This window comes from Mastomys coucha, unplaced genomic scaffold (assembly GCF_008632895.1).
Source record: "Mastomys coucha isolate ucsf_1 unplaced genomic scaffold, UCSF_Mcou_1 pScaffold7, whole genome shotgun sequence".
In the NCBI taxonomy this organism is placed as follows: domain Eukaryota; kingdom Metazoa; phylum Chordata; class Mammalia; order Rodentia; family Muridae; genus Mastomys; species Mastomys coucha.
This window is the reverse complement of record NW_022196913.1, coordinates 18,819,969-18,837,367: the sequence shown is the minus strand read 5'-3', so window position 1 is coordinate 18,837,367 and position 17,399 is coordinate 18,819,969. Positions and strand designations below refer to the sequence as shown.

General features: G+C 36.5%; 1 protein-coding gene across 5 annotated transcripts in view; it reads left to right on the top strand.

Moving 5' to 3' along the window:
* Positions 1-17,399, top strand: part of Hecw1 (HECT, C2 and WW domain containing E3 ubiquitin protein ligase 1) — a 361,630-nt gene that overhangs the window by 106,867 nt on the left and 237,364 nt on the right. For 2 of the 5 annotated variants that reach the window (XM_031359675.1, XM_031359676.1), the window contains exon 2: positions 1,082-1,139. The exons of the other annotated variants lie outside the window; for them this stretch is intronic. In XM_031359675.1, the coding sequence (XP_031215535.1) occupies positions 1,113-1,139 (27 nt within the window). In that variant the 5' untranslated portion in view covers positions 1,082-1,112. The remainder of the gene's footprint in view (positions 1-1,081; positions 1,140-17,399) is intronic. 5 annotated transcript variants of the gene reach the window in all.

Below are 17,399 nucleotides of genomic sequence, written 5' to 3'. Positions count from 1 at the left end.
AGGAAGTTATGACAGGAACTCAAGCAGGAACTTGAAACAGAAAACATAGAGCATATTCCTTGCTGCTTCATTCATAAGCACAAGTTTAACTAGCTTTCTTACGTAGCCTAGGACCACCAGTCTAGGGTATGGTGTTGCCCACTGTGGGCTGGGTTACCCTACATAACTTAGTAGTTATTCCAATTTGCTTATGTTGTTCTGATAAACTATTCCAACCCACAGCACCTTAGGGAAGGAATGGGTTTACTCTACTTACAGGTCATAGTCCATCATTAGGAGAAGTCAGGGCAGGAACTCAAGCAGGGCTTGCAGGCTTGCTCTCAGGCTCCTGTAGAGCTAGCTTCCTTTTACCTTCCTGGATCCATGCTCAGGAAATGGTACCATGATAAGCTGGATCTTCCTTATAGGTTAGCAGTCATGCCAATCCCCCATAGACATGCCCTACAGGCATCTCAGTCTAGTCTGATCAACTCCTTAATTGAAAATTTCTTCTCAGATGACTCAAGGAGTTAATTAACAATTAAAACTAAGCAGGATACTGGACTTTTGTAACAATAGGATTCTACTGGAAAATCCCTGTAAACAGTGATTCCTATTTCATCTTTTGTATCTGAGTTGATGCCTGAATAAATCAAGGTATTGAGATGAAGTTCATGATATATTTAGCAGTTTAATCATATGTGCAGTTCTTTTGTGATAAGCAATACATATGAGTAGCACATATCAGAGGATTCTTTTATGTACTTTTATTAAAGGAATAGGTAGAAAAAACTTTCTACTTCTTATAAACCCCCAACAAGACCAACTCTTTGTTTATTGGAAAGAGAAAACAAAATTTCTTATGATCTTTTAGTTCTTAAAGTTAAGTGTTAACATTAAAAATCAAATTATTTATGGCATAACATATTGTTTGTAGTATTTTACCTATTTAGTAGAAAAATTACAGTTGCTCTGTGGCTTTTTTCCTTTCTTTTCTAAGCAAAGGATGTGGGTGGGAGTGGGGCATGTTCCTCTGTGCGGGTAACGTCAGTGTTTTTTTTTGGGATACAAGCTAAGTTAACCTCGTTGGACTCTTCCCCAGGAATTGATGCGCATACACGTGGTGGTTCATTATGCTGCTGCACCTGTGTAGTGTGAAGGTCAGTGTGCTTTTCTGATTATAAGAAGCCATCCATGTCATTCCATTATAATCCCTTCCACTCATAATGGAATGTGCCTGAGCCCAGGATCTATTGACATTGCCCAGCCCAGAATTTCCTCAAGTGCAGTCTCAACATTTGAGATCCATCACCCACCCTGCCATGACCTGCATCTCCCAAGAATCCCACTGTGCTTCTTTTTGAAATGATGTTATTTGCATGTCAAGTCCTTCTTGTGTGATATGTCTGTACTATCGTTACAAGTAAATTTTTATGTGGAATCAATTGCTCTGTGGTGGTCCTTAAAAAGTTATATTCAAGAGTTTCTCTAGGCCTTAGGGCACTATGAAACAGTCAATATGGGTACTTTCTATATGCCTTGGGGTAAGAACAATGCATTTTCTTCACTCGGAGTCAGGGACTCTGGGAGGATATGGGGCAAATAGAGTGGGCCTCTTACTCTTCTTTTTAAGAGTCTTCATGGAAGATGTTTTCAACTGACTTCTCTGAGAATTACTGCCAAATCCCCTCCATTTTCTTTTTCCATGTCATTGTTACTAAACTCTCTTCCTAGAGAGAGACTAACCAATGTCTGTCCTTTCTCCTAAGGTCCCAATGACAAACTCAAGTATGATTTTGCAAAAGTTAACTCTGGGGAAACAATGAAATTCTAAGGCTTCCTTACAGAACCTAGGTGAGGGGTTATTTACAGGAGTGTGAGCACTTCCCCCCACCCCAACAGGTTGCACCTGAAAAGCCTTGTGCAGCACAGATGAGGGCCTCCCCTTATCAGCCTAGATGGAACCTGATGCCTCTAATCTTTATGGCATCTATAGACTCTGGCTCCTCTCCTAGGTCACTTGAGTTGCCAAGTAAGGAACAGATGGATATTCAAGTGGGACTTTTGTGGCCCACTCTGCCCATGTCTGCTGAGGTTTAAACCATCAATAAGAATGGCTGGAATGACCTCTTACAAGTCAGAGAGGTACAGCTGAATTCCCCAAGATAGTGGTTGCTTGGCTCAGAGGACTGTCACTCAGTATGGCCATTTACCTGTGGTACTCGCCCCAGTTTTCAGGAACTGCAGCTCACATATTCCAGGCACCGTGTGTCATAATTTGCATGTTTTCCCTGCGAGCTAATTTCCTAAAAGGCAGATGAAATGATTGTTCCTGTTTCATATGAGAAGGAGCTGAACTTCTCAGGCTGGAATGGATGCTGCAAAGTCTCAGTTGGTGAGTGAAAAGCAGTGCTTCAAGTGTGGGCCACATGTCTGAGCAGGAATCCCTAACTACTGGGTCCTTGAATTGCTTTGGGAATAGTTCCACACTCAGACACTCAGTGTCTGACACTTCATTTAATAAATATATAAATTCCTACATTGCACAGTGCTGTGGAAATTTATTAAGCACAGCATTTGAATATTTAGCTAGTTCTTGAATTAAGCATGTAAGAAGAATAAAGTCCCTTGATGTTCAGTGTGTATTGGTTTGTGATGCTAGGAGGAATATGAGGCACACAGGTAGCTTTCTTCTGCCATAGGAGCATTGCTGTTATCTCATACATAGGGAAACTTTCTTCATTAGAAAGTTATGACTAATACACCTATAGAACGAACAATATTATTTGTTAGATTTAGGAGGCTCTGAATTTGCATTTAACTCTGTACTACTAAACATCCAGGGACAGGCTTAGCATGGTAACTCTAAGTACCCATCCCCTTTCTTATTGAGAATTTTCATTATCCTACCTTCCCTGTGACATTACATTATAAGAGTTCACCAGCAGCCTTATCCTGCTCCTTCACTCAGCATCCCTCCCCCAGACTCCCTCCTCTAGAAAGAGATTAATTTTGGCTAAATTTCCCCCATTACACAACACACCAATCTTTTTAGTCCTCCCCTGCCCCCTAAGCTATGCACTTCTTTGGCTGCAAAAAGTTACAAAGAGAAGCCTTTAAAAGCATCAAATGGCATCTTTAAGGTGTTTCCCCTGTTAGAGGGTATTCAAGTTGGTTCCCACCATCTTAGTTTTGGTATCAGTAGGTATGGCTGCTCCCAGGATTAGATTTCTTGGCTAAGCTTAACCTGTGGAGGCTACTTTAAAATTCCTGTTTTTAACTAAAAAGAACTTGAGTTAATTTAACAATTTCAATTTATGTGACCACTTATTTATAAGGCAACTTTGTACCATATAACAATAGAAAAACATTACCACATGTAGACAATACATGTATACGTATAGCCGTATATAAAATTGATGTGGAAATCAGAGATTTTTGTAGTTTTAATTTATATTGTCCTGCTAAAGCCAAAGTGCAGAATGGCTGGGGCCATCTGCCTATGAGCTTTGTCCCCAGAAGCTAAGAGGGCTTATTGCCTAGTGATCTGTGGTGTCCTAGTGCATTCTGGTCCTGATGAAGCCTGAGGCCTCATTTTTTAGTTAGACTCTTAATATGACTATTTCTTTTGCAGATTAAACAATCCTTAATCCAAAATTTGTACTTCTAAAGACATGACACTTCCTAGAAGCAAAACAGAAAAATTCAATCTAAAGTCACAGAGCTTGAACTAATGACAGGTTCAATTAGACACTTAGGAGCAAAAACACTGATATATGAAATTTGTTATATAGCCTTTAAAGTAGGTCTCCCCCCACACACACCTTCTCTCCACTTTTAGGTGATAAAAAGTAAAAGGTGGCCTCCTGAGATAACTTCCATTTTCTAAAGGACTCACCTAGCCTATTACAAAATAGGGCAGAATTTTCTTCCTTTCCTTGAGTAACTTCTTTGTTCTTATTGAATTGTTAACAATACAGTATTTTATTCACATGAAAAGACTCTCTACCACCACTTCACATCTATGGTCCCCTGATGAAATATTGTAATCACTATAAATGTGTTCCTTATGTAGGACAGTCAGTATACTTCACAAATGGTTAATGGGATTTTGACCAACTAATCCATCTGTGCATCTCCTAGATTCCTCCTAGACCCTGTTTTTCTTTATGCATTCAAAGAGTATGAGCAACTATAGTTCTTTCTATTTTCTGGCCAAATCTCCCATTAACTGGCCAGATTATTTCAAAATAAAATATTAACCTTTCCCCCACTTTAGAATAAGACTCCAATTCTGTACTGTAGCATGAAATACAAGTGGTAGAGAAAAGAAACTGGGAGCCTTTGGAAGCATCCCTCTCAGTCAGTGAAAAGTCCTCGAAACCACCTGCTGGCATATATCACCAATTCTGTGATGCTCAGGCATGCCTGCTGAACTGAGTGTAAACACACAAGACGGTTAGAACACTGCTTTGAGACTCCAGGCCTCTGGGCTTACTTATCCTGGGTTTTAATTGATCACTTTCATTGTCTCTCCAAAGACCAAGCCTACAATATTCTGATACAAATCCTTACTATAGGCATTTCTGAAGTTATTTGACCTTGGTAGATAGAACAATGTCTCTTTTTCATGAGACTCTTAAAAGGCCCCATGTGACTAGGTTTGCCAGAGAAATAGCCTGCCATCATCAACGTTCTGGTCTTTTTCTGGATTGCTATACACATTAAAAGTGCAAATGGACAGGGTTTTAGTTTTCTTGTTTCTTCCTTGTGTTTAGGAGGGAGAAATATCTATAGAAGGGTTTTGATTTTCTTGTTTGTTTTTTTTTTCTCATCTTTAAGGGAGAAAGTATGTATGCCACTAGAAGCAATACTAACTCTCCATGCCTGAGTCTACAGTCCTTATAGGTCTCAGGGAAGATGGAAGGAGAAAGCAAAGTAAGAAAGTGCCTGCTGAGAAGGGTACATCTCTTAGGAGCATGGGCGAGCAAAGCATTCAAGGCTAACTTGAAATATTAGTCCTTCCAAGGAAGCTGCTGTGTAATGTGGATGGTGTGTACATGACTTTCAAGTATGCAATACATGAGTGTGTGTGTGTGTGTGTGTGTGTGTGTGTGTGTGTGTGTGGTGTTAGTTGTCTGTTGTCTGTCTAAGTATCTAACCTAAGCTTATGACCAGAGTATTTCACCATGGAAATTTTCAAGTAGTAGGTATCAAAATGACCCTTAAATACGCAATGTGTTCATCATGGGAGTTTACAAGTAGTAGATGCCATAATGTCTCTTACTCAGTGTGTGCATAGGTTCCTGTTAGGCATACCCAGAATGAGCAGAAGAGGTGAAAGGTTAGGAAGGTTACTCCCAGCGGGTTCACTATCTGATACTGGTGGATGTTGAGGTCAGTGACACCCATTAGGATTTACAAGTTCTTATTTCCTTTACCCATGATTTTTCAGGAAAAATACTGACTATAATTATTTTCTTTTTAGAAACTATTTTAGAAGAAAACCCTTATTAAAAATCTATACAACCTGTATACTCGTAATTTAACAATATTTTGTCTTACAACTGAACAGATGATGTTTTATATAAGTAAACTGTACTTTTAGTAAATTGCTTTTAGACTCTTACTGTCACTATAAATTACATGCTTGAAAGATCATGTATCTTTTAATGGTATATAATATCCAATCTATTTTACTATTTTATGAGACATATTTAATTAACTCAGATATGTAATTTAATAGATTTCAAGAAGTTAAAAATACACAAGTTTGAAAGAGAAGACAATGTCAGTTTATCATGTCTTTAAACAGATCTGAACTATATATTTCAGAAACAATAAAACAAATTAAATCATATGCTTTTATTTTAAACCTTAAAAAAAATCTATCTTGCTTGCAATCTCATTTGTAAACCAGCAGCAAGGGCTTTCTAGCCTCAATTTCCAGAATTAATACTTTAAATGTTCTCCTTAGTAGAATTTCTCCTTAGAAAGCAACTAATTATATTTTGCATTCCTAGAGACATTACAGTAGGGAATTTTTAAACTCCACCACCATCTTTCTGTCTGTCTGTCTGTCTGTCTGTCTGTCTCTTCAGTGCTGAGTATCTAACCCGAGACCTTGCATGTTAGGTCAGTTCTCTACAACTGATTTAAATTCTAGGCTTCTGAATCTTTGTTTCATTAAAATAACAAAAGCATCATTCCCAACAACTATTTTCATATTAAGTGGTACTATAAAGTCGTCCAAGATAAAGTCAAATGGCTTTTACTCCTAAAATGTGGAAATAAAAATCAACCCAAAATCTAAAGATGAATTTCAATCAAGGCTATTCAGAAAAGTGAGCGGTAAGTGTTTTGTTATACAAAGTCTAGAATTTATTTTCACATATCAAATAACCACAGCATGACAAGCCTGTCAAAAAAATACCTCCTTTACAATTGGCACCAAAAGCAGAAACAAACCAAAGTCCAGACTATAACACTTTACAACATCTCTCAAATATAAGATTGAATTGATACAGGTGTAGATCTGAGTCACATGAGATTTGATGAAATTTTCAGGCTTTTACAACTCAAGGTTAAGAGTTGGACCAGGGCCACATGAGTAGAAATAACAACAGAAACAGTTACTATGAAAAGAATTTATGAGATGAGAGTGGAAAATAACCAGGGAAAAAACTGGCCCATGAGATACATTACCCTATAGGTTATTTACATAACACCCAATGGCTCACATTTGTATATCACCACTTTTGTTGGTCGGTTGGTTTTTCTTGTTTTCAGGCATATTCTATTGTATTTAGTTCAGGTGGGGAAGAGAATCTGGTCTTCCTCTGCCAACTGGCTTATTTCACATGCTAATCTTGACACTGGTGTCTCCAGTCCCTTTCTCCTGCCATAAGTGCCCCCTGATAGATGTAAACCCTAAAAATCCTTCTGGAGAGGAGAAGTGTGATAGGCAGTCCATCTTTAGTAATTGTGTTGAAGTTGATAAAGGGTGTGGATTTTCCTAAGAAGTACAACAAGACTCTCCTTGCTTTAATGAGTAGATAGAAGGCATCGGAGTTCTTGTATTAGGAATAAGATGTACCTTAGTTACCACAACCACAAGCTAAGTTTTCTTGGTGAAAAAAAAAAAGAGCCCTATTTCTGTAATTAATGTTGCTTTTGCAACCCTTAATGGGACAGGAAACTCAGTGTAAATTTATAAAATGTTTATTTATTCCAATTCAGCACCATTGCAGATCTAAATATAAACTATGCTCCTGGAGATACAGTGGCATTACGCTCCTACCTCATTAAAATTCCAGCCTATTCTCTGGTTATATCATCTTTTCAGGTACAATTTTATCTACAAAATTATTCTTAAGTCTCCTTTTCTTGAATGTAATTAGCTAAGTAATATTATAATCTTCCAGTTACCATTTGCTTCATGTCTACATGGCTTCGCAGGATCCAGGGCCATTACTTGACCAGTAAGGATGTGATCATAGCAACCACCAACTCACTGTCATTTAAGCTAGACTCTGTGCTTCATGAGATACATTCTTTGGCAGCATGGGCTCACATTGCAAGTGTGCCAGCATCCAGCATTTCACATTCCTGTCTCAGTTGTTTCCCAATGCTGTGTTTGTTTTTTTCCGCATGTAAGGATGAGTCTTACAGCTGCTCTTGTACTATATTTTCCTACATTGAAGACCCAACATCCTTTGCATCATATGAGAGCTAAGAAGGAATTGAGAACATTGATTCATGAGTGTAAACCAGCAGTCCTAAATTACTAACTACACTCTAATAAGAATTTCAGGAAACTGATGTGGATATTTGAGTTGGAAATGCACCTGTTTATAATCAGTGTCAATCTATTTACTGGCTTTCCCTGTGTTCCTTTATAAAACTTTTTTCACTAATCTATGGGTGTTTTCTGACTATTGGTTATGAGTTTCCAAAGTCAGACAGACACACATTATTTTATAATCTTTTATCATTGATAGTGAGACCATTTGGCTATATTTTCCCAGGTCATTAGGACTATAGTATTAGTGGAAACAATTCAGTAATCAAAATCTCCTAAATAAATGGTCATTAATGGAAAAGTAAATCCACATGACAGTTTAACAGTGATTATAGAATGTGGAAAAAACTATGTCAACAAAGGTGATTGTTGTTTAATTGTATAGACTTGAATTTCTAGTAAAACAGTACAAATATTAAGAACTGCCTTATAAATCCAATGACTCACTTGGGAAAGAGTCTGCTTCTACCAGTCTTTTCTTGGGAAAGTTACTTAGCCCTGTCATTCATAATCCCACTTACACAACAAAATTCCCTAGAGTTTGGAAGTACATTTTTTTTTCTTTTTTTTTCAAGATTAATTTTTATTTTTTTTATTTTAGATATTTTCTTTATTTACATGCGAATTTCTCCATTCCCAGTTTCCCCTCCAAAAAACAAAAAAACAAACAAAAACAAACCCCTGTTGCCTCCCCCCTCCCCATGCCTGCCACCTTGGAAGTACATTTTTAACTACTGGAATTTACTGTCAAGATATCTACATTTAAAAAATACTCTAAAGAGCCCCCATTGGTTTCCTTTTCATAAATGAAGATGAAAATCATATCTATTGCTTCCCTTGTTGCTGACAGAAGCTATTTAAGAGGAAAGTATTAATTATGGATCACAGTTTCAGTCTACCATGGCAGGGATAAAATGGCAGAGGCTCCTACCATTTTGTCCCTACCATGGCAGGGACAAAATGGCAGAGGTCAAGAAGCAAAGAGCCATAGATTAAAAAGTGTCTATTTTACAGTTAGCCACCAGTGAGCTACATCTGCAAAATAGTCTCTGCAAATCAAATGTTCCACAGACTTACAAAAGTAATTCTACTACATGAGGACCCAGTGAACCTATAGAAGATATTTTGCTTATACCATAAAAATAAAAGAGCAATGTTTTCACATTCTTCATTAGAGAGAAGTATTAAGGGAAATATTTTGTGTATATCCAAATAGAAAGGCAATCTAAATGAAATTGAAAAGTCATGGGGAAGACAGAGTTCTAGCTAACCATATTTGACACAATCATTGTCAATGTGAAAAATTAGTGGTGGTGGTGATGACAATGCAGCAGATTCAAGTTACCCATCAGCTAAATAGGCTCAAAGAATAATAAAGAAAACTGTATTAGCCAGGGTTCTCTAAAGAAACTAAATTGTTGATAGAATGGACATACATACATACACATATATGCATATGTACATACATACATGCATAAACATATAGGCATGTGTACATACATATGCACATACACACATACATAAACTTATATGCATATGTACATGCATACATGCATACATACATACATACATACACAGGCTTTCTCATACTAGGTTACAGGTTTTAGTCCACTCAACAATGGCTGTATCTTAGTGGAAAGGCCAAGAAGCCAATAATTGTTCCCAGGAGGCCACTTTGACCAACAACTCAATTATATGTGACCAAATTCTGGTACTGACAGCTTCACTTGGTGACAAGAGATGGTTAGTTGGACCTCTGTCTTCTCCATTATTCATTTAGGTACCATTCATATATGTATATATTTTAGAAAGTTCCTACTAAGTTTCCATACTACCCCCCAAATGTCCTTTAATTTTAGCTGTCTCTCCCTGTATTCCCTCTCATAACATACTTTTCTATTCACCTCCCCAGTGAATCCTCCATTTCAGGTGCCTTTCCATCCATTAATTATTTATTCTAGTTCCCCTTCCAATAGAGAGCTATATATTCCCTCTAGTTCCTTAATCCATAATTGTCCTTGTATTAATAAGGTTGGTTATCATTTACTTAACAACTAATATCTATATATAATATAGATATATATATTTATATACACACATACATATATATGTATATACATACATACATATATATTTGTCTTTCTGCATCTATCTAAGTTACCTCACTCAGGATGATTTTTCCTACTTCCACCAATTTTCCTACAAATGACATGATGTCATTTTTTGACACCTGAGTAACATTTTCTTCTATAAATTTACAATATTTTTTATCTACTCTTTTGTTAAGAATTATTTAGGTTGCTTCCTATTTTTGCCTAGTATGAATAGAGCAGCAATAAATGTGATTGAGCAAGTGTCCCATAACCCCTAAAGAAATAGAAGCAGTCATTAAAAGTCTCCCAACTAAAAAAAAAAAAGCCCAGGGCCAGATAGATTTACTTCAGAATTCTTTCAGACCTTCAAAATTATCTAATACCAACACTATTCAAACTATTCCATAAAATAGAAACAGAAGGAACACTACCTTCAACTGTTTCAGATCGCATGCTGTATTACAGAGCAATAGTGATGAAAACTGTATGGTATTGTTATAAAGACAGGCAGGTAGATCAATGGAATAGAACTGAAGACCCAGAAATGAACCCACACACCTATGGTCACTTGATCTTTGACAAAGGAGCTAAAACCATCCAGTGGAAAAGAGACAACATCTTCAACAAATGGGGCTGATTTAACTGGAGGTCAGCCTGTAGACAAAGTATGCAAATTGAACCATTCTTATCTCCTTGTACAAAGCTGAAGTCCAAGTGGATCAAGAACCTCCACATAAAACCAGACACACTGAACTAATAGAAAAGAAAGTGGGGAAGAGCCTCAAACACATGAGCATAGGAGGAAAATCTCCTGAACAGAACACCAATGGCTTATACTCTAAGATCAACAATTGGGCTGGAGAGATGGCTCAGTGGTTAAGAGCACTGACCGCTCTTCTAGAGGTCCTGAGTTCAAATCCCAGCAACCACATGGTGGCTCACAACCATCCGTAATAAGATCTGACGCCCTCTTCTGGTGTGTCTGAAGACAGCTACAGTGTACTTGCATATAACAATAAAAAAATCCTTAAAAATAAATAAAAGTAGGTTAAAAAAAAAGATCAACAATCAACAAATGGAACCTCAAAAATGGCAAATCTTCTATAAGGCAAAGAACACTATCAATAGGACAAAACAGCAACCAACAGATTGGGAAGAGATCTTTACCCATCCTACATCCAATAAGGGCTAATATCCAATATATACAAAGAACTCAAGAAGTTAGACTCCAGAGAATCAAATAACCCTATTAAAAATGGTGTGCAGAGCTAAACAAAGAATTCTCAACTAAGGAAACTCGAATGGCTGAGAAGCACCTAAAGAAATGTTCAACATCCTTAGTCATCAGGAAAATGCAAATCAAAACAACCCTGAGATTCTACCTCACACCAGTCAGAATGGCAAAGATCAAAAACTCAGGTGACAGAAGATGCTGGCAAGGATGTAGAGAAAGAGGAACACTCTTCCATTGCTGATGGGATGGCAATCAGTCTGGTGGTTCCTTAGAAAATTGGACGTAGTACTACCTGTGGACTCAGCTATACCACTCCTGGCATATACCCAAAAGATGCTCCAACATATAATAAGGAGACATGCTCTACTATGTTCATAGCAGCCTTCTTTATAATAGCCAGAACCTGGGAAGAACCCAGATGTCCCTCAATAGAGGAATGGCTACAGAAAATGTGGTACATTCACACAATGGGATACTATTCAGCTATTAAAAACAATGACTTCATGAAATTCTTAGGCAAATGGACAGAACTAGACAATATCATTCTGAGTGAGGTAACCCAGTCACAAAAGAACACATGTGATATGCACTCAATGATAAGTGGATATTGGCCCAAAAGCTCAGAATACCCAAGATACAATTCACAGAACACATGAAGCTCAAGAAGGAAGACCAAAGTGTGTGTGTTTCAGTCCTTCTTAGAAGGGGGAAACAAAATACTCACAGATGGAAATACGGAGACAAGGTGTGAAGCAAAGACTGAAGGAAAGGCTATCCAGAGACTGCCCCACCTTGGGATCCATCCCATACACAGTCACCGAACACACACACTATTGTGGATGCCAAGAAGTGCTTGCTGACAGGAACCTGATATAGTTGTCTCTTGAGAGGCCCTCCCAGAGCCATATAAATACTCATAGCCAACCATTGGACTGATCACAGGGTCCCCAATGGAGGAGTTAGAGAAAGGATGAAAAGAGCTGAAGGAGTTTGCAACCCTATAGGAAGAACAATAATATCATCCAGACAGACCCCCCCCAGAATTCCCAGGGATTAAACCACCAACCAAAGTGTATACATGGTGGGACTCATGGCTACAGCCATATATGTAGCAGAAGATGGCCTTGTCAGGCATCAGTGGGAAGAAAAGTCCTTGCTCCTGTGAAGGCTCGATGCCCCAGTGTAGAGGAATTCCAGGGTGGGGAGGTGGGAGTGGATGTGTGGGTACAGAAATACTCTCATAGAAATAGGGGGAGAGGATGGGATAGTGGGTTTCCGAGGGGAAACTGAGAAAGAGGATAACATTCGAAATGTAAAATAAAGAAAATATTCAATAAAAAAAATTGAAAGACAAAATTCATAGGATCATATCATTAGATGCAGAAAAGGCCTTTGAAAAAAATCCTGGCAAGACTGAGGATACAAAGGAAATACTAAAAATAATAAAGGCAGCTCATAGCCAATATTATGTTAAATGGAGAGAAAACAATTCTACTAAAATCAGGAACAAAAGAAGTTTGACCACTCTCTACATACCTATTTAATACAGGACTTGGAATACGATCTATAACAATAAGACAACAGACGGAGATCAAAAGGATAAAAATCTGAAAGGAAAAAAGTCAAAATATCTTTATTTGCATATGATATAATGTATATAAGTGATCATAAAATTATCACTAGGAAGTTTTTACAGCTGATAAACACTTTCAGCAAAGTAGCTAGATTCAAAATTAACTCATAAAAATCAGTAGACTTTCTATATATAAATAACAAATGGATAGAGACAAAATTAAGTAAACTATACCTTTCACAATAATCTCAAATAATATAAACATCTTAGGGAACTCTAACCAAGCAAGTGAAAAACTTTTATGACCAAAATTCAAGTCACTGAAGAAAGAAATTTAAAATATCAGAAGATGGAAAGATTTTCCATGTTCATGGATCAATAGGATTAACCTAGTAAAACCAACAATCCTACTAAAAGCAATTTACAGATTCAGTTAAATCACCATCAAAATCCCAACACAATTCTCTTTAAAGGACAATTCCTGGCTTCATGTGTAAATACAAAATATCCATGATAATGCAAATAAATCAGAATAATAAAAGAATTGCTGGAAGACTCACCATCCTCAATTTCGAGTTGTACTACAAAACAATAGTAATAAAACCCACATGATGTTAGCATAAAAACAGACACGTTGATCAATGGAATTGAAGAATCAGACATAAGCATATACACCTATGGACACTTGATGTTTTTGATATAGAGGTCAGAAAAACATACTGGGAAAAAGATATCAATGGTTGGTAAACTGAATGGATGCAAGTAGAAGAATGCAAGTAGATTCATACTTATTACCTTGCACATAACTGAACTCCAAATGCATGTAAGACATTAGCATAAAACCACACATGTTGAATTTAATAGAAGAGCAACTGGGGAATAAGACTTGAATTCACTGGCACAAGAGATGACTTTCTGTACAGAATACCATTATCATAGCACTATGATCAAAAAATTAATAAATGGAAGCTCATAAAACTGAAAAACTTCTGTAAGGCAAAGGACACTGCCATCCATACCAAGAGACAGCCAACAGAATGGGGAAAGATTTTCATCAACTACACATCCAATAGAGGCCTGTTATCCAAAATATACTTTTTTAAAAAATGCAAAAACTAGATATCAAGAAAACAAATAACCCAATTTAAAAGTGGGGTACAGATCTAAACAGAATTCTCAATAGAGGAAACTCAAATGGCTGAGAAACCACTTCAAGAAATATTCAACATCCTCAGCTATCAGAAAAATACTAATCAAAACTACTTTGAGATTTCATCTTTCAACTGGCCAAGATCAATAATAAAGGTTATTCTGGGAAGGATGTGGAGCAAGGAGAATATTCCTCCATTTATGATGGAGTGCATATTTGTTCAGCCACTGTGGAAATCAGTATGGTGGCTTCTCAAGAAGATGAGACTCTACCTTAAGATGCAGTTATAACCCTCTTGGGCATACACTCAAAGGACACTTCATCCTACCACAAGCACATTAGCTCAACCATGTTCCCTTCTTCTCTATTCACAATAACCTCTTTTAAAAAAAAAAAAAAAAAAAACTCTGAGGTTTAGATTGTATAAGAATCTGTTTAGAAGCCCATGCACATAAATTGTCAATAAAGCAGATTTTTTAAATTGTGACTAACAGTAGCACTAAAATAGGTATGGTTCTATTCCTTCTGTAATTTTGCCTAAAGTCATTCAGTGCTTTTCATGGGATTATTGCCTGGTGACATGATTCTGTTTTCCTAGCCCTTCTTTAAAAAAAATACCTGGAGTGTATGGGTACATTCTCATTAGTAAGCTGTGGCAAAGAATTTATCCAAAATCACCATAAGCCACTTGTGTGAAACATGAGTCTTCAAGAATTATATTCACAAGCAACTCAACAATTTTTCCTCCCCACTATTTCTTTTATTTGGAAAGAGGGATGGGACTGCATTTCCACTGTAGCATGATATGTGAAAGTGTGTGGAGCCAGGAATTCCTTAGCAACTCTATTATAATGGAATCGCAGTTTTTCCTGCATCACTTCTGCAATGGTCCTTCCCAGAGACATAACCTCACCCTGCTCTTTTTTTTTTTTTTTTTTTTTTTTAAAGAAAAACACTTATCCAATTGTTCTGTGTAATTTTGCTGCTACTGAGGTCACTTACCATTCCTAAACCTTTGGTCACTTAAAAGAAAGCATGCTTAATTAACTTCCTGCAGCAGTTACCATCTTGGTGACTCCTCCCTATTCTGTTTTCTATTGTTCATAAAGCATTAATTTGTCTTTTCTCGCCGAACTACACACACTATCCTCTCTAAACACTCATTACTCATTTCTTGCTATTTCTTTACCTTATTCAAGTATAAAATTGTTCTAGTCTGAGTTTTAAAAATTAACCACAACATTCTAGTCAGTAACTAAACTAATGCTAAAAATAAATCAGACTTCTAAATTATTTAGGAATGTGGGTATCTAAACACTCAGTGTCTGCTGACTGCAGTCCAATGAATCAGTCTGCGCATCTTGATCTGTGTCTGGAACCCTGCTTGTATGCAAAGTTTTTGAAATACAAACAATTGGAGAGTCAAGTACCACCATTATATTACTTTGATAAACTTTACTTATCACTGTATAATAGGGTTCTTTTTTTAACAAATACATATTATTTGTCATATGTTGCTTATTCACAGATGTCGATTGAATGGATAATCTAGTCTAGATAACATGATGAGTGATGAGATGAGATGATGAGCCAATTAGCCCCAGTGTCTCTGTCTCCTAACAAAAGAGGAATCTGACTTAAGTTATAACCATCATGATTATAACAGGAACTCTTCACTGTGAGCATATGCTGGGAGGGGTGTGTCTATCTGAAATGAGTTCAGGACGTTGGACAGATGATTTTTTTTCTTTTAAGGCACTGAAATGTGACTGGTAGCCAGTCAAGTAGAAGAGAGGGTTCATTTTCCTTATTGGAAAAGTGATACTTCCAAATGACTCTTAAATATTTCATATAAAGAGGTATGGATAGTAAAACAAACCAATGTTTGTCATTTCTAAAAATATCTTTTTAATCTTTGCTGTGTCCTCCTTATTGCTGTATGCATTAGGTCCTATAAATAGTTATTTTTTGGCTCATTGATTCTCATCTACTGGTTAATTGCTGTTTGAGTTGTACCACACTCTAGATCCTGAGTCATTGCTTCTAAATATTTTTAATGTCTTTATATAAATAAATAAATATTGCTATTTTCTTTGTCAAACTATATAAAGTAGTGAATGTGGATAGTTAGTGCGCGAGTCATAGAACACTGTTTAGTATGTGAGGTCTTCCTGAACAGTATGAAATCAGGATGAAAGAATCTGGTTTGAGCTACAGAAGTATATACCGATAAAAGATGAACTCCTAGTAATTTCCCCTGGTGAATAGTATGGTGAAATAATTGGAATAATTACTAAGTCATACATTAGCGTAGAGCATAGCAGGAAAGTAATAATTAAAATCTACTTCCTAAAGACGATATTGCCTAGAATTAAAAAGAAATTGTTTTGTCCTTTCTTAGCTGATATTTTCCTTCCCTTCTCCAAGCCCATCTAGACAGTTGATATGTTGAAATCATTATTTGTCTCTACTTATGTCAAGTAAAAATGCTTAATTTCAGTGATTAACAATTGAAAGAAAAAAAAAAGAAATAAGAGGAATGCCCATGTTCTCCCCCTTTCAGAATCACTAACCAATTATAATTATTGCTGAACATTCCCTCATCTTTACCAACACTCATTTATTTTTGAGGCTTAACTGCTCTGTGTATGAGGGACTATGGTACCCTTCTCTGAAAAGGTGGCATAGACATTCGTACAAAATAAATGTATGCATTAGTATTCAAAGTTGAGATATTAGAATGTTTGTAGAAGTTATTTAAGGTCAAGTCACTTAAAGAAGTAGGAGAAAAAACAAATGTGACCTGGCTTCTTTTAAGGATCTCTTTGAGTGCTCAACTTATCGGCATATAATTTATTTTATCTGAAAATTAACATACAGTGATTTCTTTCTTTCCTATTTATATATCTCCTTCATTTGTATTATTACTTGAGCAAAAAGTTCAAGTTCTGTGTTGGACAGGAGTGTAGAGAGTAGACACCATTGGCTTGTTCCTGGTTTTAGTGGAAATAGTTTGAGGTCCTCTCTACTTAGAATGAATATGGCTATTGTGCATACTGCCTTTATTATTATGATATGTATTATCTTTATTACTATTCTCTTTAGGACTTTCATCATAAATAGATGTTGAATTTGGCAAAAGTCTTTCTTGAATCCACTGAGATATCATGTATTTTCAGTTATATATTCTATTTATATTATAGATAACATTTATTGATTTATATATATTGAGCCACCTCTGCAATCTCTGGGATGAATCTGACTTGGTCATGATGGATAATCTTTCTGATATTGTCATAAATTTAGTTTGCAAGCATTTTATTGGAATCATTGGCATATACATACATCAAAGAGACTGCCCAATAATTGTCCTTTTTGCTGGATTTTTGTCTGGTTTTGGTATGAGGGTTATACTGACTATAAATTTTTGGAAGTGGTCCTTTTCTACGGCACAAAATAATCTGAAGGTTTGGTAGAGTTCTCTGCTGTGTCCATCTTGTTCTGGTATATTTCTAGTTGGGAGGTTTTTTTTAAGTTATTGCTTTATTTCACTAGTTGTTGTGGGTCTA